The sequence below is a fragment of the Amphiura filiformis genome, chromosome 4 (assembly GCF_039555335.1).
Source record: "Amphiura filiformis chromosome 4, Afil_fr2py, whole genome shotgun sequence".
Taxonomy (NCBI): Eukaryota; Metazoa; Echinodermata; class Ophiuroidea; order Amphilepidida; family Amphiuridae; genus Amphiura; species Amphiura filiformis.
The window spans coordinates 50858348-50884410 of NC_092631.1; the positions used below are offsets into that span (position 1 = coordinate 50858348).

Genomic DNA, 26063 nt, shown 5'->3' on the forward strand with positions numbered 1-26063 from the left:
TTGTGTTGCCCTCCCAAGCCTAAAATCTGGCAGTACAGCCGGCCGGATTTTTTTAATATTTTTTTTACCAACTCAACCATTTGATACCTACTATTTCACAGTAACATGAGTGAAGAGAGGCATATGCATAATATTGGCTGTATTTTCTACCCAATGTTGAATATTTTATTGAAGTAAATATTAATATTAAGACCCTTCACAATTAATTCTTAGTTTACTATTTAAAGATTTAAAAAAAGGCATGAGGTAACTTAATTGAATACCTGAGTGGAAGAAGGGCCCAACTCCAATTTTTTACAAAAATGAGTTAGACCCATCATTTTATTGCCAGCAGACTGTTCTTCCATGTGTGTGAAAGATGCGCAAAAATCCACGCTCTAAATAGTCTTCCATGTACACTTAATCATGGTTTTCATGGAAGAAAGGCCCAACTCCACGGAGTTGGGCCCTTCTTCCACAAATATTGGGTTGAAGAGGAATTTTGTTCATCCATGAAATCTGCTTTTCACTACAATAAACTTTCTTGCTAACATATTACATGTGTCTACTTGTGCAATTAATACATTTCTGTAGCTATTTATAACACATCTGCTTACGGAACTGGTACTTGCAGTATATTAGTGGAAGAAGGGCCCAACTCCAGCTCGTATTAAGACCTGTACCGTTGCCATGGAATCATCATATATAATTTCAATGTATGTAATATTGTATGTTTATGTATTGAAGGTCCCTGAAGATGAAAACATTCTGTCTATAAAACTTTTCAAATTATTAAGTTTTTTCTTAATATCTCAAAAACAGTTTTGATGGAGTTGGGCCCTTCTTCCACTCAGGTATTCAATTATTAGTTATTTATTACTTATTATTTTCTTCATTTTGAAACAAGTGGTCACAGCCCAATATCAACATCCTGCATGGTACATTTTGGCACTGCAGATCATATTGCAATATTGATTTTATACATTGATAATAATATGTGTTATTTGTTTGTTTGTTTGTTATTTGTTTGTTTGTTCAGGATTCATGATCAAAGTAAGAAAGTAGCAAATTAATATAACAAGAATGTCATTTAACAGAGAAAATGACAGATAAAAATCAAATAATTAAATATTTTGCAATTCTCAATTTTTGATGCGGGCGGGAAATAGGAAACTCAAAATCAATTGTTGTTGGGATTCAATGAGTAAGTCCTACTATCCAATTAAAGTGCTGGCTTGGGGCACAATCTTTTTAGTGAACGTCAGGGATCCGGGAATAGGCTTGGGGGTACATGTATGATATAAACAAGAGCACCAATGGCGCTGTGGCTCTGTGCTTTTGTGAATGTGAAAGTAATTGCAGTCGAATGTGCAACAGGTGAAATCATATACATTGTATGTGCCAGATCACACGCAAATCATACATCTTGCTGGTTGGTAGCTATATCTTATTTGCAGAGCATAATACATCCATCAATAAGTTTCATATCCACATGAGGTTTTAGTAATTTGACCACAGATGACCCCTGAGTGACCTTGGATGACCCCAAAATGACATTCCAAAAATTTGGCTTGAAATGTTGACTGTACCCACCAAGTTTCATGCCCATGCGAGTTTTTAGTAACTTAACCTCAGATGACCCCTGGATGACCCCGAAATGACCTTCCAAAAATTTGACTCTAAATGTTGACTGTACCCACAAAGTTTCATGCCCATACAACAGTTTTTAGTAATTTGACCTCAGATGACCCCTTGGTGACCTCAGATGACCCCAAAATAACCGTCTGAAAATTTGACTCTAAATGTTAAGTGTACCCACCAAGTTTCATGCCCATACAAGTTTTTAGTAATTTGACCTCAGGTGACCCCTTGGTGACCTTGGATGACCCCTGAAATGACCGTCCGATAATTTGACTCTAAATGTTGACTGTACCCACCAAGTTTCATGCCCATACGACAGTTTTTAGTAATTTGACCTCAGATGACCCCTTGGTGACCTTGGATGACCCTGAAATTACCTTCCTAAACTTTGACTCATAATGTTAAGTGTATCCATCAAGTTTCATACTCATCCGCCAGTTTTTAGTACTTTGACCTCGGATGACCCCTAAGTGACCTCGGATGACCCCAAAATGACCGTCAGAAAATTTGACTCTAAATGTTAACTGTACCCACCAAGTTTCATGCCCATACGACAGTTTTAGTAATTTGACCTTAGATGACCCCTGGATGACCTCGAGTGACCTTCACCCACTAACCAATACAAACTTGTTCTGTCTGGGGTCAAGATGCACCCGCCCACCAAGTTTGAAGAATGTGCGACCCCTAGTCTCCGAGAAAAAGGTTTTTGCATATTATGCATAAATTATGCAAATTAGGTAGGTAATTACCATATTTTGCGCTGAAAATCGCATCACGTCGAGATCCCCTGGTCACGCTACCCCCACCACGCTTCATCATCATAGGGCTTAGCATTCTTACGGATCCCCAGAAACAGCTTCACAAGGCGGATTTCTTCAGATTTCCAACCATTTTGTAGAAGCGCCCGCATAAATTATGCAACTTAACAACTAAATGCGCATACTTTTCGCCAAAAACTAATCAGGTGATCAGCAGGTGTGTATCATTCCTGTCACAAGGTTTCGTTACCATGCACCGCTATCAATTTGCGCTGATATTCGCCATAAATTATGCAAATTAGCTATGTTAATTTGCATATTTTCACCGAAAACATACAATTACGGAGCAAACTTGGATACCCTTCCTCCCACCAAGTAGCGCCCCCAGTAGGTCTTACGGTTCCCCAGATACAGCTCCGGACAAACATTCGGACATCCCACCCCCACACACAGACGGAAATAGTGATTACTAAGTCCCATCCTGAACAAAGTTCAGAAATGAAATTTTATCAATTTGCGCTGATTTTTGCATAAATTATGCAAATTAGCTATGTTAATTTGCATTATTTTTCACCGAAAACATACAATTACGGAGCCAACTTAGATCTCCTTCCACCCACCAAGTAGCGTCCACGTCCTGGGTAGGTCTTACAGTTTCCCAGATACAGCTCCAGACGGACACACGGACATCCACACCCCGGACAGACAGAAATACTGAGGCGAGACAAAAATGAAATTTTATAACAAATTTTTGTGACTTGAGATCATTTGCATTTTTTGTAAACACCAAAACTGTTCTGTCCTGACATGTCTGTTGTGTCATGTGTGTTGAACCCGGTCCAACCGAACAATCGTAAGTTCTGTTCAGATCTGGATCTGCCTGGTCTGGATGCTGTACTCCGATTAAGCAGGACTAGCCTACATCACATCAGTGTTTATTTCTGATAGATTTCACTTCATGATTTTTTCTTCAATTTCATCACTTACGAAAGTACAAAAGTAGACAATCTAGTAGTCAGTATAACCTCGGAGCAGTTCGTGTGAGACCTACGTACATGGAATGGTAGTACATGGCTTCCGAATTTGGAACTTCACATGTTCAACTTGTCATGCCGGTCGAGTCCCGCGTTTACAACTAAAATCAAACCACTTCTATATTAAGTCCATCGCTGAATTTTACAAATAACTTAAATAAACATCTTTATATTTAATAAAAAAAATATTATGGTATGCTCGTAAATGCTTCGGAATGACATTTACCAGAAGCTCATGAGCTCAGAATGGTAAACAAACTAGCGTATTTTCACCTCGATTATGCACCGTAGCTCTCTGTGGTTGAGTTTGCAAGGTCAGTGGGTCAGTGAACTTAGTCTCTATGCAGCCAGTTTGGTTACGCTCCCTCCACAAAAATGTTTGTGTGGAAGGGCGGAACCAAACTGGCTGCTGTGGAGACTACTGCAAGAATCGATCAATCACACAAAACTGTTTGCTGATTGGTTCAGAAATGGTGATGTCATCAATCAAGAAAATCTAATCGATTTATTGGTTCAAAATAGCCTCATAGAAAAGTACGAAGTTTGTTGAGCATCGCAGCTTATCGGTAAAAACGTGACCTTTAAGGGGCGCAACACTAAATAAGCGTCCCATAGGATAACGTGTGATTTTGGCCTACTTCGAGCGCCATTCCTGGCGTCCCTGCAATACTTGGCAAAATAAATTTGGTATCAAATTAAAGCTCTGTTTCTGTAGATTCCAAAACTTTTGTCGGCATATATCGATGACCGTTGACTTTTTTCGCTATTTCGCGGTGCAAAAATATGGCTTAAAAATATACTAAATTCACCACTCACATTTCAAAATCGGAAGTTGTCTTCATCCGCCACAGAGAATTGCTTTTGAGATAAAATGTCCGGTTTTTTCTGCATGTTATCATTGAAGACACTTGTCGAATTCATATGAGCTGATATTGAGTGATTTAAAGTCAACATGTCGGTAGATATGGTCGCTACAATCTCATACTCACTATGGACTATATTAGCCGAATTTCGTTCTTACATAAAATGCGTAGTGATTTAGTGTTGCGCCCCCTTATAAGGATTTAAAAGTTTTCAAAATCCACATTTGTCACTTATTAATTAAATTAGAGAAAATTTGTAGCTCAACACCGAAAATTTCATGTCTCTGCGACATTTCGTTCAAGAGATATGTTGTTTTAAAGATCAGTGCCGAAACGCGGAAAATCGAATATTTCGACTTTTCCTCCAATATGCGAGAGTTTGCACAAAACTCACTAAAACTAGTGACAGACAACAATTTAAGCAACGCTTTGAACCAAGTTTAATTTCTTTTCTAGATTATCTGTCTTGCCATTTTGTTTTGGAAAGCACTTGTTAATGAGTGTGAAGTACAAACACCCCCCCTGTTTCAGTAGTAACAATTATGATCTTTTTGTATAGGCCTACTGAATATGCAGCAAAACGGCTTCATGCAGATTAACAATGCCTATTAACTTTAAAACTCATTTTTGAGCCTTTTTGAAGATTTTTGGATACAATTTCTAGACTTTGCAGGCGCCTGCTCGGCCAATAAAGCATTTTTCCCAATTATAATTCATCAGGGTGACTTTTCGTACTTCTTGTTTATCATCATGATTGAAATAGAACACATTTCATGACGCGCATTTCTTATTTTACGCGAAGAATGTAAAAAGAACGCGTTCATAATGACGGTCGTTACAAGGGGGCAACACTAAATAAGCGTCCCATAGGATAACGTGTGATTTTGGCCTACTTCGAGCGCCATTCCTGGCGTCCCTGCAATACTTGGCAAAATAAATTTGGTATCAAATTAAAGCTCTGTTTCTGTAGATTCCAAAACTTTTGTCGGCATATATCGATGACCGTTGACTTTTTTCGCTATTTCATTGCAAAAAATATGGCTTAAAAATATACTAAATTCACCACTCACATTTCAAAATCGGAAGTTGTCTTCATCCGCCACAGAGAATTGCTTTTGAGATAAAATGTCCGGTTTTTTCTGCATGTTATCATTGAAGACACTTGTCGAATTCATATGAGCTGATATTGAGTGATTTAAAGTCAACATGTCGGTAGATATGGTCGCTACAATCTCATACTCACTATGGACTATATTAGCGAATTTCGTTCTTACATAAAATGCGTAGTGATTTAGTGTTGCGCCTCTTATAAGGATTTAAAAGTTTTCAAAATCCACATTTGTCACTTATTAATTAAATTAGAGAAAATTTGTAGCTCAACACCGAAAATTTCATGTCTCTCGACATTTCGCTCAAGAGATATGTTGTTTTAAAGATCAGTGCCGAAACGCAGAAAATCGAATATTTCGACTTTTTCCTCCAATATCTAGAGTTTGCACAAAACTCACTAAAACTAGTGACAGACAACAATTTAAGCAACGCCTTTGAACCAAGTTTAATTTCTTTTCTAGATTATCTGTCTTGCCATTTTGTTTTGGAAAGCACTTGTTAATGAGTGTGAAGTACAAACACCCCCCTGTTTCAGTAGTAACAATTATGATCTTTTTGAACAGGCCTAAGGAATATGCAGCAAAACGGCTTCATGCAGATTAACAATGCCTATTAACTTTAAAACTCATTTTTGAGCCTTTTGAAGATTTTTGGATACAATTTCTAGACTTTGCAGGCGCCTGCTCGGCCAATAAAGCATTTTTCCCAATTATAATTCATCAGGGTGACTTTTCGTACTCCTTGTTTATCATCATGATTGAAATAGAACACATTTCATGACGCGCATTTCTTATTTTACGCGAAGAATGTAAAAAGAACGCGGTCATAGCGACGGCCGTTACAACGGGGCGCAACACTAAATAAGCGTCCCATAGGATAACGTGTGATTTTGGCCTACTTGAGCGCCATTCCTGGCGCCCCTGCAATACTTGGCAAAATAAATTTGGTATCAAATTAAAGCTCTGTTTCTGTAGATTCCAAAACTTTTGTCGGCATATATCGATGACCGTTGACTTTTTTTTTTATTTTTCGGTGCAAAAATATGGCCTTAAAATATACTAAATTCACCACTCACATTTCAAAATCGGAAGTTGTCTTCATCCGCCACAGAGAATTGCTTTTGAGATAAAATGTCCGGTTTTTTCTGCATGTTATCATTGAAGACACTTGTCGAATTCATATGAGCTGATATTGAGTGATTTAAAGTCAACATGTCGGTAGATATGGTCGCTACAATCTCATACTCACTATGGACTATATTAGCCGAATTTCGTTCTTACATAAAATGCGTAGTGATTTAGTGTTGCGCCCCTTAACAAAAAAAATCGGCACAGTGCTTTCGTACTGCACTTGCGCAAGCCAAATAGTCCCCCAGAAAAGTCATTTGTTCAGATTTATTCGGGGATTTATTCAAGATTCAGACATGTTCTTGACTATTTTTGACATTCCTTACCTATCTCTTTATTTAAATTATAAAGAAATAGTGAAGAAAAGTTAAGAAGTAGTCAAATAATTTCTGATCTGAACTAAATCTTAAAGAAATGTACCTCCATTGGTTTCCGTCTGTATTACGCATCTTAAATTATACAGACCAGAATAATCTCTAGCACACACAGGGAACCAAGATATAACTCGATTATCGCGACTATTTTGGTCTTTTTTACCCAAAAATAATACTTTTATCGCCTGAATTTCAATAAAATCTGGAGTGCAATCGATTCGAAAATAACTTAGCCAAACTTAGAAACGAAACTTAAGTCTTCATATCAGTCATTAAATGATCCTTAGCATAAAAACCAACAGCGTATTGTGGCCTGAAAATGAATGCTAGTTAGTTGCATGACAAAGGCACTGATAAGCTCCGCTCAGAGCCAAAAAATCATTAGTTAAAAAAAAAATTATTAAAAAAACAAAAAAAAAAAAACGGGCCCAGATTTTCGCGATTTTGACCCGGCCGCGGAGGGCAACAGAACTTTTTTTTTTTGGCCTAAGTTCCACATTTCAGGCAGGGGGGGGGGGGGCACTCAACTAATATTTTGGTAGGGGTGTGCAAGGTACTAAGAACCGATTTTCAGGCAAAATAGGGACTTCAAGAACTTAAATTTCAACATGGGGGTATAGTTAATTAAAATTAGGCCAAACTATAGGCTGGGGAGCTTACAATTCACAAACTTTCCAAATTTGAGCTAAAAACTACAATTCTCAGAGTTTGAAGCACAAAGACTAGAGCATGATCCAAATTTGGAATTATGGAAACTTTCGGGCCTCATAACTGCTAAATTGTTGGTCTAAAGTATATATGATTATACATATTTACAATGGCAAAGACTTGATAAATTCATAATGTGAGGTTAAATTTGGGGAAACTTAAAAAACATGTTTTTTGGCCCACTTCTTTTTCGTTCAACGTAACAACAAAATTATTAGGTCAAAATTATTTTAGTTTTAAAGGAAATCTGTACCATAAACTAATCAATGGCTATATAGTTGCAGTAATAATAAAAACGACAAACAGTAAAAGTCCTACGCTTATATACGTCCAAATAAAGGAGAAATTCTTAATTCCTTACGACGATCAGCCGTCAGTTTGAAATCCATGGTGGCTGCCATATTGCTACCCGATGTATTTTTATTACGCTGTAACTACACCACATTTCGCCATAATTCATTCTAGAAACGCTTGCTGTTAGAATAAGAAAAATTTTAATGCTAAATTATTGCACATTCTAGGGAAGCGTGGTTACTGTTTTGAAATAACCGAGTGAGAGGGTTTTCAAGAAAATATTTTTCCTGTCAAAACTGAAGCATCTAGTCTGTATAAAAGAAAATATGACTATTAACTGCACATCATATATAACTATTCGTGATACCCAATTGTGGCATATTTGAGGTCGTTTATGAAGCAGAGAATTTTATTTAAATTTTATATACGCCAAAATATTTTTTAATTGAGCAAGAATAAGGATAGAAAAACGTTAAAAATCTATGTATAAATAACATTAGACCCGCAAAAGATTACTGTTTCGTTTTTATGGTATTCTAATCTTTTATTTCCGAAGAAACATTTGGGGTCTAAAATGGACTTTTTATGTAATTGATAAAAACATGGAACGTGTATACAAGAAAAATGGTAGGTTTTTCTCTATAGTATTTCACTGACCATGGAAATGTACTGAGACACAAGCACGTGTCAAAATCGATATAATGTATTGTCCATATAGACGCCCAGTTATCATGCTTATCGTTGATTTTTTTGTATAAAACACGCAGTTAACAACAATTGAGCGCTAATAATACACATAAATGTTTTTATTTGAAATATAATTCCAAAATATGGTACGTTTTCTGCCTTTGCTTGTCACGTGGTAGGCCTATGTTGAAGTTGCGATTATATCTTCGAATAAGTTCCAAATGAATTCCAACAAGACAAGTAGCCGAGTGGTCTAAGGCGCTGATGGGTTTATAGTGTGTCCAAAGCAGTCCGCCGCCGTGAGTTCGAACCCCGCCTCCGCCAAACTTTAATGAAGTAAAATTGAAATTTTACTTTTAAAAAATTTCATATTGGGGAAATGTGACTGGCAGAATTTATGTATGGCGTGGAGTGGTGTGCGCTGTAACGGTACCCCGATTTTGAAACCAGCGAAATCCGTGCCACAAGCCTCGTCCCTCGTGAACTTTGGTGACACGAAGCGAATACTACGAAAGTTCAGATTCAACATTCGTTCAAAAGAAAACGCCACAATTTTTACCCATAAAACTACAGAAGAACATAAAAAAATGTATTTTAAGTAATATTTATGATCAACAATGTCTTTTGAGAACGAAAAGTGTAAAAACAGCACTAAAAAACAAAATTCGTTGTGGGGGTCGCCGGTCGCGAATGCCATAAAGCAACACACGCTCGCCGAAGGTAGCCCAGGGTCTGTGTGAAAGGTTACACTACCGCTTGTGGTAGCCTGAGTCCCTGGCCTCTCACTCGCAAAATGGCGGACAAACATGGCGGCGGCTCGTTCGAGGCCTGAGAACGATACGTGCATTTTTCATGGAGGACTTTTTCATGCGCGCCGACGTTTTTTTGACGGCGCGATAAATATCCATATATGGACTTATATAGTCCATATAGGAACACATAGTCCATATATGGACTTCTATAGTCTATATATGGAGATCAAACAACGTAGCGCCATTTCGTCGGAATTTTGAACACCGATGTCGAAATTCAATCACGGCGCCGTGTGGAAGACAAATTTTGTACAGGAATTTAACAGGATATACCGATTTGTGGAATAATAAACAAGGTATAATGAACGGCAAGTGTTCAAACATCGCTTGGACCAAAATGGAAGTGAAGAAAGAGTTGAACATAATCCGATTTGGAAGAATTTATGTGGATAGTTACCGGGAGTGCCGCTGTGACAGTGTGTGCAGTATTATGTGCATTGTGTGTACACATGCATGCTATACTTTTACCCCGGACTTTTACATGTCATGATGGTGATGATGGTTGTTTTTTACGTACTGTCTGCATGGTCTGAGCCCAGTTGAGTGACGACATATTTAATCAGCTCTATTCTAGTATAAAACAAGTTCATTCTTACGGCAGTGTGCTTTCTTATGGTCTGTCTGCATCTCAAGTTGCCGTGCAAAAATGGACATCTCCAATTCAATGCATCATGCATGCAAACCGTCATGACCGTGCGTAAATGTAGCCTGTTACTTCTGACTAGGCCTCAGTGGCATACACGGCATCACATTGATTGTACTTGTAGACAGGCCTCGCATCTGACTTGGCAAGAGAATACTGCTACTTGACAATATCGTCGCACCAACCGACAGTGTCACTGCAATCATGCAATGATCAAAACCCTGAGACTTCCATGCAAGATTCTCCATCATTATGCCATGCATGCATGTCAATGTCATTAATATGTCATGAATGTTGTACCCTGGATAAATCAGTTGATTTGCTATTTACTGTGCCTGATGTCATGATTATTGCCCAGGATTGTTGCATGCCTACAACTTCCAACATGTCCAGGGTCATGAGGTATACTCATGGACATGGTACTGGCACTGACTGGAGTTTTACGCTGATGTTGACAGTGTTACCATGGCCATGTGATGTCATCATTATTATTGACTGTGTACTGACTGTGACATGGACATGGACATGAGTACTATTTGCCGAGATCTGACTGAACAAGCACCAATGCCGCCAATGGCATGTACCGCATGAGTATACAATGTGTCATCATGTTAGTAGCTGCAGGCCTACGAAAGAAAAACGGTAAGCAAAAACATGACAACAATTCAATTGTGGCCTATAGTTGAACATGATGTCCTCTCCTCTCCCGTATGAGGTTTGGACTATAATTAGGCCCTAGCCCCTGTTGGCCTAAAATATACTACTACTCACATCATAGCAAGTCATGACTGTAGTATACTAAAAGTCCTTGCATATTCACCCCCCCCCCCACCCCGAGCGTTAGTATGCTGGCATGAGCTGCATCCATGACATTTTTTCCATTATTTTCATGGAAAGAAAGTCAACTATTTATGGAAATTTAATATAAACATTTAAATTTAACCTATCAAAATGCCAGACACGCCCTGCTGTTTAGCAGTGATAGCTAAACGTAATAAGGGGGATGTCATTTTCTTCGGCAGAGGGGGTCATGAATATGTAAAAAAATTTATGACCCCCTATTATTGGGGCAAATTTTTTATGACCCCCTAAAAGAATGCATGCGGAGCGCCAACATTTTTAGTCACCAACCTTCAATAATTCTATAAAGCCCTATTTTGGGTGTTAACAAATTATAACCCCTATATTTGGTCTAAAATTGTATGACCCCATTTTCTAATGAAGGGGGGTGGGTCATGACTCATGAATTATGTCGGTGACCGAGTAAATTTTTCATGACCCCCCTATTATGGGCTGAATTTTTACAACCCCTATCTCAGGTCGAAAATATTTATTCCCGCCCCCCTTACACCTACACAGACTGACTACAAATTATTCATCACTGGAACTAAGGGGGGCTGTCATTTTCTTCAGAAGGGGGTCATGAATATACTGGGGGTCATAGAATTTTGAGACCAAAAATTTTTTAACAACCAAAATAGGGGGGGTTATAGAATTATTAAGGGTTGGTGACTCAACATTTTTGCGCGCTGCGCGCGCATTCCTTAGCTTCAAAACCAAAATGTGTGCGCAATCTTTTGTTATACAATGCAAGATTTTTGCTTGCGCTCCGCTGCCCTTCTTTACACTTACGATCAAAATTTTTAACGCGCTTCGCACTCCGCTCTAAAATTTGGGTCCGCGCCTTACTAAATAAATTTGTCTTCAGTCTGTATAGGCGGAAGGGGGTCATAAAAATTTTTGACCCGCGATAGGGGGTTGTAAAAAATTTAGCTCGCGATAGGGGGGTCGTAAAAAAATTGACTCCGGTCACCGACATATTCATGACCCCACCCCCTGCCGAAGAAAATGACATCCCCCCACAAGGCACAAAGCGCGCAAAAACTTAAATGCGAAGAAAGTGTGTGGAGCGTGTTAAAATTTTGACTGTAAGTGTAAAAGGTGCGCGAAGCGCGCCAAAATTTTGAATCATATAACTATAGATTGTGCATACATTTTGATCGTAAGTTAAAGATTGCCCATTTACGACGCGCTTAAAAATTTTGGGTCACCAGCCCTTAATAATTCTATAACCCGATTACCCCCTAATTTTGGTGTAAAAATTATAACCCCCCTATTTTTGGTCAAAAATGCTATGACACCCTCCAGTATATTCATGACCCACCCCTTTCAAAGAAAAAATGACAGCCCCTAAATAACCCGAATTACGACCATGTACCTGGGAATACAAATATTTCTAATTTCTTTTCATTTTAATCAAAACAAACTCCAAATGATTTTTTTTAAACTCTAAAATCTACTGTTAAAGAAGGCTAAGCATTTTTCTGATTTTGACATGGTCTTGACAGGTACCGGTATTAAATTTGTATGTATGAATGAAATACAATAAAATATTAGATCAAGTCGCATCATCACGCAACAAAAATTATGCGACCGGAATTTAAAACATTTCATTTGACTTTCTATTTTACTGTGGGTGCACCGTAAAACTCGGCTGTATATTCTCTACGGCGCGGCATAAGCGTGGACTGTGTTATAAATATTGTTCACTGTAACTGCAAATATAAGAAACAAGCCTACCATCCATTTTGAAGTAATTAAAAAACAACAAGTTCACAACAACAACAAAAACACGAAAATCAATGGAGCCTTCGGGCGACACACAAGCACTTTATTTGTTTTCATGTTCGACGGCTTTGGCAAGGTAAGTTTGGGCTGTTTATTTAGCATGAAATTTGTTACACACGATGATGAACCACAAAATTGAACGTGGGCCTAAGTTTAAAGAAAACAAAGCAAAAATATGCCCAATTAAAACCGGACCGACATAATGGCCGAGTGAAAATTGAAGAAGAGTATTAAACAGAATCAGAATGGTGAAAGGAAAATATAACAATAACTGAACTGAAGCAATAGGCTTATTTAAAACTAAACAGTATTTATACTATTATATAATACTGATAGGGAATATAAATCGCAGGAAAGAAAGCAATTATCATACAAAAAGAACAAGTTTAAAATTCATTAAAATTCCTTTAAAAACAGTTGTTTTATTCACGGGCGAGTCGGAAGATAATTTACCCGCTGAAATTTCCTTAAATGGCAATGCGCCATGCGACGCCTTGAAGCGCTGCCAAGTCGCACGCTGCTTTTATTAATGAGCTCAAAAGTCCTCCACGCTCAGAACACGTTTGGTGTTCAGTCCTCGTATACAGCACAGTGCAACGGCCGTGCGTATATTCGAGACTGGAGGATTTAGTCTACCGCTTGTGGCAGAAAGGATTCGCAAGCAGCTATCATAGCGGCTTCCATGAATCGCAGAAACGAAGGATTAAAAGTGCTTTTTTCTTTGTTAGGAATATTCAAATTCATATAGTCCGCCTGGTATGTTTAATTTAGGGTATATAACTATATTAGCCATTGATTAGTTTATGGTACAGATTTCCTTTAATTTTTAAAAACTAGATAAAAACATCTAGGAACCATTTTAAAAAAACAAATTTTTAGGAAATGGTAAATTACCATCCCCTAACATGCTGCCTATGACATTTTTAAGCAATTTTTATCCGACGACCAACCTGCAGAAGCAAACATCTTTTTAGCTGAATTGCATCAACTTGATTTGCTCACAAGACTCATCAATATTTGAAACTCAGAACAATGCAGCCTATTTCCAATGTAATATCACCTATGCAATCATAGCCAGGAATCAGAGATCATAAAGGCAGTTGTTCTTCGTGACCCATTATGTAACTGTACTCTGCTAATCCTTTGTTCAACACTACATTGCTTATCTACAAACACATTCTGTACATTTTACAAGCCCTCTTGAATGCCCTAACCCTAACCGCCTAAGGGCTTTTTGGCGACGGGAAGGGAAAGAATAAAGAGAGAAAAGAAGGAAAGAAGTTGTTTGCTCTGGGTGGGATTCGAACCCGAGACCCTCGCATGCCAAGCACTCGGTCGGCGACACTTTGCCACGGGTCTTGGGCTTCGCTGGCCAGCTTAAACCATGCCTATATATCAATTAGGGCGATTGCGTCATCACACCACGTGGGATGCATGCACGAACAGCGCATATATCAAGTAGTATTTTGTAGTATTTAGGAGGGTTAGGGTTAAGGAAGCCTATACTGAGTTTCGATAGTGGTAACCTAACCCTAAACGCCTAAGGGCTTTTCGGAGAAAAGAAGGGAAAGAAGGAAAGAATAAAGAGAGAAAAGAAGGAAAGAAGTTGTTTGCTCTGGGTGGGATTCGAACCCGAGAGCCCTCGCGTGCCAGGCACGGGGTCGGCGGCACTTTGCCACAGGTCTTGGGCTTCGCTGGCCAGCTTAAACTGCGTGCCTATATATCACTTAGGGCGATTAAGCGCATCACACCACGTGGATGCATGCACTAACAGCGCATATATCAAGTAGTATTTTGTAGTATTTACATGTAGGAGGGTTAGAGTTAAAATGTAAAATACAAGTGGTAGCTGGTACTATCGTATAGCCTATTGTTCACATTTGTTTATAAGCTGTATCTGTTTTCGTGATTGCACAAAAGTGATTTTCTGAAGATTTTCAGAAACATTGACCAAGCATTAGATTTTTACCAGTTTTTACTGGTACTAGTCTTGGGACTATCCAGTAGAAATTGGGGAGTTATTTTGGCACAGTATAGTAAAGGGAGTAAACCTGAACACCTGACCTGAAACTTTGGATTGGAGGATTGGCTTCTTAGTATATCAAAATAATATTAAATTTTATTATTGCAATGTTAGAATTGGCGGAGTATGCCGATTTGGCACCAGAACCACCATTTTGGCGCCACTGACGCCATATGTGCTGTGAGAAAATACCCCGACGCCAAAATGGCGCCAATGACTCCAAAATGGCGCCAATGACTCCAAAATGACGCCAAAATGGCGCCAATGACGCCAAAAAATTCCCTTGATGACAAAACAGCGCCACTGGCGCCAAAATGGATCCAATGACGCCAACATTTGGCGCCAGTGACTCAAGTGATGCCATTTGGCGCTTATTGACTCAATCGGCGCCTTTTGACGCCGAAATTGGGAAAACGGCGCCGTTTCACTTCTCCTAGTGCTTGGTGGGTACTGTAAACATTTAGAACCAAATTTTTTTGAAGGTCATGTTGGGGTCATCTGGGGTCACACAGGGGTCATCTGAGGTCAAATAACTTAAAACTGTCATATGGGCATGAAACTTGGTGGGTACAGTCAACATTTAGAATCAAATTCTTGGACGGTCATTTTGGGGTCATCCGGGGTCACCCAGGGGTCATCTGAGGTCAAATAACTTAAAACTGTCGTATGGGCATGAAACTAAGTGGGTACAGTCAACATTTAGAGTCAAATTCTTGGACGGTCATTTTGGGGTCATCCGGGGTCACCTAGGGGTCATCTGAGGTCAAATAACTTAAAACTGTCGTATGGGCATGAAACTTGGTGGGTACAGTCAACATTTAGAGTTAAATTCTTGGAAGGTCATTTTGGGGTCATCCGGGGTCATCTGAGGTCAAATAACTTAAAACTGTCGTATGGGCATGAAACTTGGTGGGTACAGTCAACATTTAGAGTTAAATTGTTAGAAGGTCATTTTGGGGTAATCCGGGGTCATCTGAGGTCAAGTTACTAAAAACTGTCGTATTGGCATGGAATTTGGTGGGTACAGTCAACATTTAGGGTTACATTTTTGGGTGGTCATTTTGGGGTCACCCAGGGGTCACCTGAGGTCAAATTACTAAAAACTGTTGTATGGGCATGAAACTTAGTGGCTAAAACTTACACTGTCATCTACAGATGGCCAGCTCCTAGTGAAATTGCACCGGTTAAAATGATACGCCTCAAGGTGGAGGCATTGTGGCCGACGCTTTGCGTCGAGAACCGCGCAAGTCGAGAACCGCTCTAGTTAAAATCTTTTCTCCCAACTCAAACTGTAGTACAAATATAAGCACTGCAATATTTGCCTCTCAATATTTAGTGAATTTGACTATGAAATAACTTTGGAATTAGACTTTGGAAACAGCCTTTTCTATTTTGCAGATTCTTAACATAATGTGCAAATGAATAGCATTAGCCTAAAAGTACATACTTAAATTTATAAAAGCTCATATATTAAAATCACCCTGCAGTGACATAATATTTCACCAATATGTTACTACTAGTACTGCATACTGGTAACTATATTTTAAAGGCAGAGATGACACATGCATGAAGGTAATAAACAATGACATTGAGTGAAATATGAATTATTAACAAGGATACATGTACACAGTCCTTGCTGATTGGGGACCGTTCACAAACACTTGTAAGGGGGGCCTGATGCAAAAAAAAATTTCATCACAAAACATTTTCGGGACCCCTTTACAGACCTCAAAATTTTCAGGACCCCCCTTTTTGACATGAAAATTATGGGTCAACCCCATAAAAAAGCATATAAACTCAATTTATCCAGGAAAATTTGGTCATTGTTTTCAGAGCCCCCCCCTTAGGAGATTCAAAAATTTTCAGGGCCCCCCCCTTTTTGCATCAGGCCCCTCCTTACAAGTGTTTGTGAACGGTCCCTTAGTTTTATGCAGTTTTATGTATCATGTTCACTAGACGGTGAAATTAAATTGAAATTTGAGCACTAATATTGTAACAGGATAAAGCTTATGACTTCAGTAATAATAGCATGTATTCCATATGGATTAAACAGAATTTTAAAGTGGAGGACATGGCATTTGAACTCCCCCCTCCCCCTATAGGGGGGATCTCACCATTGGGCAAAAAAATGTTGTGTTCCCTCAGGTGGAAAAAATGAGAAGAGTGAGTCAGTCGTTTGGTCAATTTTTTTTGTAAACCTTCAGTTTAAAAAATCCCCACAAATATTAAATAATGCTAACTTCCATCAGGTACATTTGACTACTGGATACTTGTTAGATAATCAATTTAAGACTAGTCTTTTTCAATAAGATATTAATTTCAAGTGAAAAACATTGATTTTTGAACATATCTGAAAAAAAAAATTGTAATTGAAAAAAAAAACACCTTAATTTTGGCAGTAAAATTTAAGAGCTACTTTTGTTTATTTCACCTAATATGACCCAGATGATATGAAAGATTCTCCAAAACATCAAGACATAATATAAATTTTTCTTTCTTAAATAAAGGCATAATATAACTAAGATCTGTCCTTCTCAATTCTTTGTTTAGGGAGTTGAATAGCCAGCAATGTGATCTTCAGCAGACACCATTACACCTAGCAGTGGAATCGGGTCAAGCTGATATTGTCCATGAACTTCTGCTGTGTGGAGTCAATGTGGACTTGCCAGATGCTAATGGAGAGAATGTCTTCCATGCCGTAGCCAGACTGCCTACTGATGTAATAAGTATGATTGCAACGGTAGGTTCTAAACATGGCACTGTACAATGTAACATGCAAAGAGCCATCACTGCCAAACCACTTTCCTCCATGTTACATTTTTTTCTGCATGTCTTTGGTGCATGACTACGATTGTAGTACTTTACCTATGCAAGTCTGGCCCTACATTTTGGATTGTGATGGAAAATTAAGTGGTTTGTAGTTTCTTGTCTGTGTGCGTGTCAAGGCTGGGCTATAGTCCAACGTCTTGCGGGTGCTTTTCTGTTGCAACAGATGCAGCGACCAATATTCCGCCAGCCTGGCAAAGTTTCTGGCATGTGTGCATGTATATTGGATCATATGGACATGCCTTCATTTTGCTTATGCAATTATGTACAAATTTTGATCGCACATCGCACTGTACATATTTTGCACTGCTGTCTTTTGAAGTTGCGTTCCTGATCCTTTGTACATGTGCAACTTGAAGTGTGCCTGTCATCATGCATTTGATGTTACACTTACCGAGGAAGAAGAAGAAGAAGCCTCTCAGCCTCTTCCACATCGGCTAAAATTTTCTTCAGTGTCTTCCACCATAGAAAATGTGGAGAAGGACAACAAAGCCCTGAACAAAGTTAATCATTTGAGGGGAAATCAAGGCAGAGAACGGAAATTTACTGAGGTGAACGGAAAGTTACTGCAATGAACAAAAGTGTGCTGCGGTGAACGGAAAGTTTCTGCGGTAAATATGTAGTTGCTGCGGTAAATATGTAGTTGCTGCGGTGAACGGAAAGTTGCTGCGGTGAACAGGAAGTTGCTGCGGTGAACGGAAATTTGCTGCGGTGAACGGGAAGTTGCTGCGGTGAACGGAAAGTTGCTGCAGTGAACATGTACCGTAACCACTCGGGTATAAGCCCACCCCTAGATGGGCAATTTCACTTCAAAAATGGGGGGTGGGCTTATAACCGGGGAGGGGCTAGTAGTTGAATTTAAAAATAAGAAATATCTTCTGTGTTTGTATATGCCCAATGTATCAGTAATTTCTATCATCTTTGTCAATTTAAAAAAAATATTTGTTCTTAAATGTGAAAGAAAAGCATTGATATGATTTAAAAACTTAGCCAAAATGACTACTGGGCTTATACCCGAGTGCACCCTTGTTCCCCGAATGGTTTGAAAAATAGGGGGTGGGCTTATAGCCGAAGGTGAACTTATACCCGAGTGGTTACGGTAGTTCCTGCGGTGAACGGAAAGTTGCTGCGGTGAACGGAAAGTTGCTGCAGTGAACAGAAAGTGCAAAATTTATCACAATGGAAAATCGCCCACAAAGACATTAGACTATATCGGCCTAAGCTTAGGCAAGCAAATTAGTAGGTATGCTAGCAGACAGACAGTGCTATGAAAATTTGTCCTCATAGATTTTTACCATTTTGTGTATAATTATTGTAATATACAATATTTAATTGTTGTCTGTATTTAAAATCATAATATGGCATGATTACAATTACCAGCTGAAATAAACATAGAGACGTACATGTGCATTAGTTTATTTTGCAAATGAATACTTCTTATTGATTGCAATTATTTTGCATGCATTGCAATTTTATGTGTATGTTTATATACATTTATATGTAAACCCACTGAAGCGACATTATGTATATTATTCAATCTAATTAGCACCCTGGGTACAGGTACTTAGAGCAGTGGCGTAGCCAGGATTTTGGAACCGAGGGGCACAACTTGTAAATGTACCGACGGAAATAATTTTTGCCGACGGAAGTTGTGAATGGTTGCCCCAATTTTTTTTTCAATGGTTTGAAAAAGTGAAGAGAAAAAAAAAAAAAAAAAAGGATATCAGGCGCTAGCAACCAAAAAACAACTAATTTTATGTATAATTCAATCTTTAAACATTTTTTATACAATTTTCCATTCTTTCTTTCATCACTGTGCATAAGCAAAGTAAAATATTAGTCCATTGATCACCCAAATTATTTTTCACCAACACCTTCCGTCTACCGATGGCCTCTCATGAACCGACAGCCATCATGAGTGGGGGCACCGGCCCCCCTGCCCCCCCCCCACTGGCTACGCCACTGACTTAGAGCAGTAATAAGTGTGCGCTTATTGTTTATACAGAGGTGTCAGAAGAGCAGGTTGGAGAGAAAATGTGGTGCATGTGCCCTCCAATTGGTCGAAGTGAAAAGATTAATTATTTATTTTACCTCAAAACTAGTGCCCCTCAATCAGACTTTGTACTCCATAAGCAGATCATTCATCCTATGCTGCTGTGTGCTGTGAACATGATATTGAAGGGGGCGCAACACTAAATCACTACGATTTTATGTAAGAACGAAATTCGCTAATATAGTCCATAGTGAGTATGAGATTGTAGCGACCATATCTACCGACATGTTCACTTTAAATCACTCAATATCAGCTCATATGAATTCGACAAGTGTCTTCAATGATAACATGCAGAAAAACCCGGACATTTTATCTCAAAAGCAATTCTCTGTGGCGGATGAAGACAACTTCCGATTTTGAAATGTGAGTGGTGAATTTAGTATATTTTAGGCCATATTTTTTGCAATCATGAAATAGCGTAAAAAGTCAACGGTCATCGATATATGCCGACAAAAGTTTTGGAATCTGCAGAAACAGAGCTTTAATTTGATACCAAATTTATTTTGTCAAGTATTGCAGGGACGCCAGGAATGGCGCTCGAAGTAGGCCAAAATCACACGCTATCCTATGGGACGCTTATTTAGTGTTGCGCCCCCTTGTAACGGCCGTCGCTATGAACGCTGTTCTTTTTACATTCTTCGCAGAAGAATAAGAAAAAACAAGGATTACTTAAAAGTCACCCTGATGAATTATTATTGGGAAAAATGTTTTATTACGAGCAGGCGCCTGCAAAGTCTAGATATTGTATCCAAAAATCTTCAAAAAGGCTCAAAAATGGGTTTTAAAGTTAATAGGCATTGTTAATCTGCATGAAGCCGTTTTGCTGCATATTCAGTAGGCCTATGCAAAAAGACCATAATTGTTACTACTGAAACAGGGGGGGTGGGGGGGTTTGTACTTCACACTCATTAACAAGTGCTTTCCAAAACAAAATCGCAAGACTGACAATCTAGAAAAGAAATTAAACTTGGTTCAAAGACGTGCTTAAATTGTTGTCTGTCACTAGTTTTAGTGAGTTTTGTGCAAACTCTCGCATATTGGAGGAAAAGTCGAAATATGCGATTTTCCGCGTTTCGCACTGATCTTTAAAACAACATTTCTCTTGAACGAAATGTCGCAGAGACATGAAATTTTCGGTGTTGAGCTACAAATTTTCTCTACTTTAATTAATAAGTGACAAATGTGCATTTTGAAAACTTTTAAATCCTTGTAACGGTCATTCGCTATGAACGCTGTTCTTTTACATTCTTCGCAGAAAATAAGAAATGCGCGTCATGAAATGTGTTCTATTTCAATCATGATGATAAACAAGGATTACGAAAAGTCACCCTGATGAATTATTATTGGGAAAAATGTTTTATTAATGAGCAGGCGCCTGCAAAGTCTAGATATTGTATCCAAAAATCTTCAAAAGGCTCAAAATGGGTTTTAAAGTTAATAGGCATTGTTAATCTGCATGAAGCCGCTTTTGCTGCATATTCAGTAGGCCTATGCAAAAAGACCATAATTGTTACTACTGAAACAGGGGGGGTGTTTGTACTTCACACTCATTAACAAGTGCTTTCCAAAACAAAATGGCAAGACTGACAATCTAGAAAAGAAATTAAACTTGGTTCAAAGACGTTTGCTTAAATTGTTGTCTGTCACTAGTTTTAGTGAGTTTTGTGCAAACTCTCAGATATTGGAGGAAAAGTCGAAATATGCGATTTTCCGCTAAGCTTCGCACTGATCTTTAAAACAACATTTCTCTTGAACGAAATGTCGCAGAGACATGAAATTTTCGGTGTTGAGCTACAAATTTTCTCTACTTTAATTAATAAGTGACAAATGTGCATTTTGAAAACTTTTAAATCCTTATAAGGGGCGCAACACTAAATCACTACGCATTTTATGTAAGAACGAAATTCGCTAATATAGTCCATAGTGAGTATGAAATTGTAGCGACCATATCTACCGACATGTTCACTTTAAATCACTCAATATCAGCTCATATGAATTCGACAAGTGTCTTCAATGATAACATGCAGAAAAACCCGGACATTTTATCTCAAAAGCAATTCTCTGTGGCGGATGAAGACAACTTCCGATTTTGAAATGTGAGTGGTGAATTTAGTATATTTTTAGGCCATATTTTTTGCAACGCGAAATAGCGAAAAAAGTCAACGGTCATCGATATATGCCGACAAAAGTTTTGGAATCTGCAGAAACAGAGCTTTAATTTGATACCAAATTTATTTTGTCAAGTATTGCAGGGACGCCAGTAATGGCGCCAAGTAGGCCAAAATCACACGTTATCCTATGGGACGCTTATTTAGTGTTGCGCCTTTGTAACGGGTTGCGCTATGAACGCGTTCTTTTTACATTCTTCGCAGAAAATAAGAAATGCGCCATGAAATGTGTTCTATTTCAATCATGATGATAAACAAGGATTACGAAAAGTCACCCTGATGAATTATTATTGGGAAAAATGCTTTATTGGCCGAGCAGGCGCCTGCAAAGTCTAGATATTGTATCCAAAAATCTTCAAAAAGGCTCAAAAATGGGTTTTAAAGTTAATAGACATTGTTAATCTGCATGAAGCCGCTTTTGCTGCATATTCAGTAGGCCTATGCAAAAGACCATAATTGTTACTACTGAAACAGGGGGGGGTGTTTGTACTTCACACTCATTAACAAGTGCTTTCCAAAACAAAATGGCAAGACTGACAATCTAGAAAAGAAATTAAACTTGGTTCAAAGACGTTTGCTTAAATTGTTGTCTGTCACTAGTTTTAGTGAGTTTTGTGCAAACTCTCGCATATTGGAGGAAAAGTCGAAATATGCGATTTTCCGCTGCTTCGCACTGATCTTTAAAACAACATTTCTCTTGAACGAAATGTCGCAGAGACATGAAATTTTCGTGTTGAGCTACAAATTTTCTCTACTTTAATTAATAAGTGACAAATGTGCATTTTGAAAACTTTTAAATCCTTATAAGGGGCGCAACACTAAATCACTACGCATTTTATGTAAGAACGAAATTCGCTAATATAGTCCATAGTGAGTATGAGATTGTAGCGACCATATCTACCGACATGTTCACTTTAAATCACTCAATATCAGCTCATATGAATTGACAAGTGTCTTCAATGATAACATGCAGAAAAACCCGGACATTTTATCTCAAAAGCAATTCTCTGTGGCGGATGAAGACAACTTCCGATTTTGAAATGTGAGTGGTGAATTTAGTATATTTTAGGCCATATTTTTGCACCGCTAAATAGCGAAAAAAAAGTCAACGGTCATCGATATATGCCGACAAAAGTTTTGGAATCTGCAGAAACAGAGCTTTAATTTGATACCAAATTTATTTTGTCAAGTATTGCAGGGACGCCAGGAATGGCGCTCGAAGTAGGCCAAAATCACACGTTATCCTATGGGACGCTTATTTAGTGTTGCGCCTTGTAACGGCCGTCGCTATGAACGCATTCTTTTTACATTCTTCAAAAATAAGAAATGCGCCATGAAATGTGTTCTATTTCAATCATGATGATAAACAAGGATTACGAAAAGTCACCCTGATGAATTATTATTGGGAAAAATGTTTTATTGGCCGAGCAGGCGCCTGCAAAGTCTAGATATTGTATCCAAAAATCTTCAAAAGGCTCAAAATGGGTTTTAAAGTTAATAGGCATTGTTAATCTGCATGAAGCCGCTTTTGCTGCATATTCAGTAGGCCTATGCAAAAAGACCATAATTGTTACTACTGAAACAGGGGGGTGTTTGTACTTCACACTCATTAACAAGTGCTTTCCAAAACAAAATGGCAAGACTGACAATCTAGAAAAGAAATTAAACTTGGTTCAAAGACGTGCTTAAATTGTTGTCTGTCACTAGTTTTAGTGAGTTTTGTGCAAACTCGATATTGGAGGAAAAGTCGAAATATGCGATTTTCCGCGCTTCGCACTGATCTTTAAAACAACATTTCTCTTGAACGAAATGTCGTGAGAGACATGAAATTTTCGGTGTTGAGCTACAAATTTTCTCTACTTTAATTAATAAGTGACAAATGTGCATTTTGAAAACTATTAAATCCTTATAAGGGGGCGCAACACTAAATCACTACGCATTTCATGTAAGAACGAAATTCGCCTAATATAGTCCATAGTGAGTATGAGATTGTAGCGACCATATCTACCGACATGTTCACTTTTAAATCACTCAATATCAGCTCATATGAATTCGACAAGTGTCTTCAATGATAACATGCAGAAAAACCCGACATTTTATCTCAAAAGCAATTCTCTGTGGCGGATGAAGACAACTTCCGATTTTGAAATGTGAGTGGTGAATTTAGTATATTTTAGGCCATATTTTTTGCACCGCTAAATAGCGAAAAAAGTCAACGGTCATCGATATATGCCGACAAAAGTTTTGGAATCTACAGAAACAGAGCTTTAATTTGATACCAAATTTATTTTGTCAAGTATTGCAGGGACGCCAGGAATGGCGCTCGAAGTAGGCCAAAATCACACGTTATCCTATGGGACGCTTATTTAGTGTTGCGCCCCCTTGTAACGGCCGCCGCTATGAACGCGTTCTTCTTACATTCTTCCCGCGTAAAATAAGAGTTGCCCGTCATGAAATGTGTTCTATTGCGATCATGATGATAAACAAGGATTACGAAAAGTCACCCTGATGAATTATTATTGGGAAAAATGTTTTATTATTTAGCAGGCGCCTGCAAAGTCTAGATATTGTATCCAAAAATCTTCAAAAAGGCTCAAAAATGGTTTTAAAGTTAATAGGCATTGTTAATCTGCATGAAGCCGTTTTGCTGCATATTCAGTAGGCCTATGCAAAAAGACCATAATTGTTACTACTGAAACAGGGGGGGGGGGGGGTTTGTACTTCACACTCATTAACAAGTGCTTTCCAAAACAAAATGGCAAGACTGACAATCTAGAAAAGAAATTAAACTTGGTTCAAAGACGTGCTTAAATTGTTGTCTGTCACTAGTTTTAGTGAGTTTTGTGCAAACTCTCGATATTGGAGGAAAAGTCGAAATATGCGATTTTCCGCTTCGCACTGATCTTTAAAACAACATTTCTCTTGAACGAAATGTCGCAGAGACATGAAATTTTCGTGTTGAGCTACAAATTTTCTCTACTTTAATTAATAAGTGACAAATGTGCATTTTGAAAACTTTTAAATCCTTGTAACGGCCGTCGCTATGAACGCGTTCTTTTTACATTCTTCGCGTAAAATAAGAAATGCGCGTCATGAAATGTGTTCTATTTCAATCATGATGATAAACAAGGATTACGTAAAAGTCACCCTGATGAATTATTATTGGGAAAAATGCTTTATTGGCCGAGCAGGCGCCTGCAAAGTCTAGATATTGTATCCAAAAATCTTCAAAAAGGCTCAAAAATGGGTTTTAAAGTTAATAGGCATTGTTAATCTGCATGAAGCCGTTTTGCTGCATATTCAGTAGGCCTATGCAAAAAGACCATAATTGTTACTACTGAAACAGGGGGGTGTTTGTACTTCACACTCATTAACAAGTGCTTTCCAAAACAAAATGGCAAGACTGACAATCTAGAAAAGAAATTAAACTTGGTTCAAAGACGTTGCTTAAATTGTTGTCTGTCACTAGTTTTAGTGAGTTTTGTGCAAACTCCCGCATCTTGGAGGAAAAGTCGAAATATGCGATTTTCCGCTTTCGCACTGATCTTTAAAACAACATTTCTCTTGAACGAAATGTCGCAGAGACATGAAATTTTCGGTGTTGAGCTACAAATTTTCTCTACTTTAATTAATAAGTGACAAATGTGCATTTTGAAAACTTTTAAATCCTTGTAACGGCCGTCGCTATGAACGCGTTCTTTTTACATTCTTCGTGTAAAATAAGAAATGCGCGGCATGAAATGTGTTCTATTTCAATCATGATGATAAACAAGGATTACGAAAAGTCACCCTGATGAATTATTATTGGGAAAAATGTTTTATTGGCCGAGCAGGCGCCTGCAAAGTCTAGATATTGTATCCAAAAATCTTCAAAAAGGCTCAAAAATGGGTTTTAAAGTTAATAGGCATTGTTAATCTGCATGAAGCCGTTTTGCTGCATATTCAGTAGGCCTATGCAAAAAGACCATAATTGTTACTACTGAAACAGGGGGGGTGTTTGTACTTCACACTCATTAACAAGTGCTTTCCAAAACAAAATGGCAAGACTGACAATCTAGAAAAGAAATTAAACTTGGTGCAAAGACGTGCTTAAATTGTTGTCTGTCACTAGTTTTAGTGAGTTTTGTGCAAACTCTCGCATATTGGAGGAAAAGTCGAAATATGCGAGAGTTTGCACAAAACTCACTAAAACTAGTGACAGACAACAATTTAAGCACGTCTTTAAAACAACATTTCTCTTGAACGAAATGTCGCAGAGACATGAAATTTTCGTGTTGAGCTACAAATTTTCTACTTTAATTAATAAGTGACAAATGTGCATTTTGAAAACTTTTA

General features: G+C 38.2%; 1 protein-coding gene across 1 annotated transcript in view; it reads left to right on the forward strand.

Annotated features, from left to right (window-relative positions):
- LOC140151028 (85/88 kDa calcium-independent phospholipase A2-like) overlaps positions 1-26063 on the forward strand; it is a 97811-nt gene that overhangs the window by 26267 nt on the left and 45481 nt on the right. The window contains exon 4 of the mRNA XM_072173217.1: positions 17232-17421. Coding sequence (XP_072029318.1) covers positions 17232-17421 — 190 coding nt within the window. The remainder of the gene's footprint in view (positions 1-17231; positions 17422-26063) is intronic.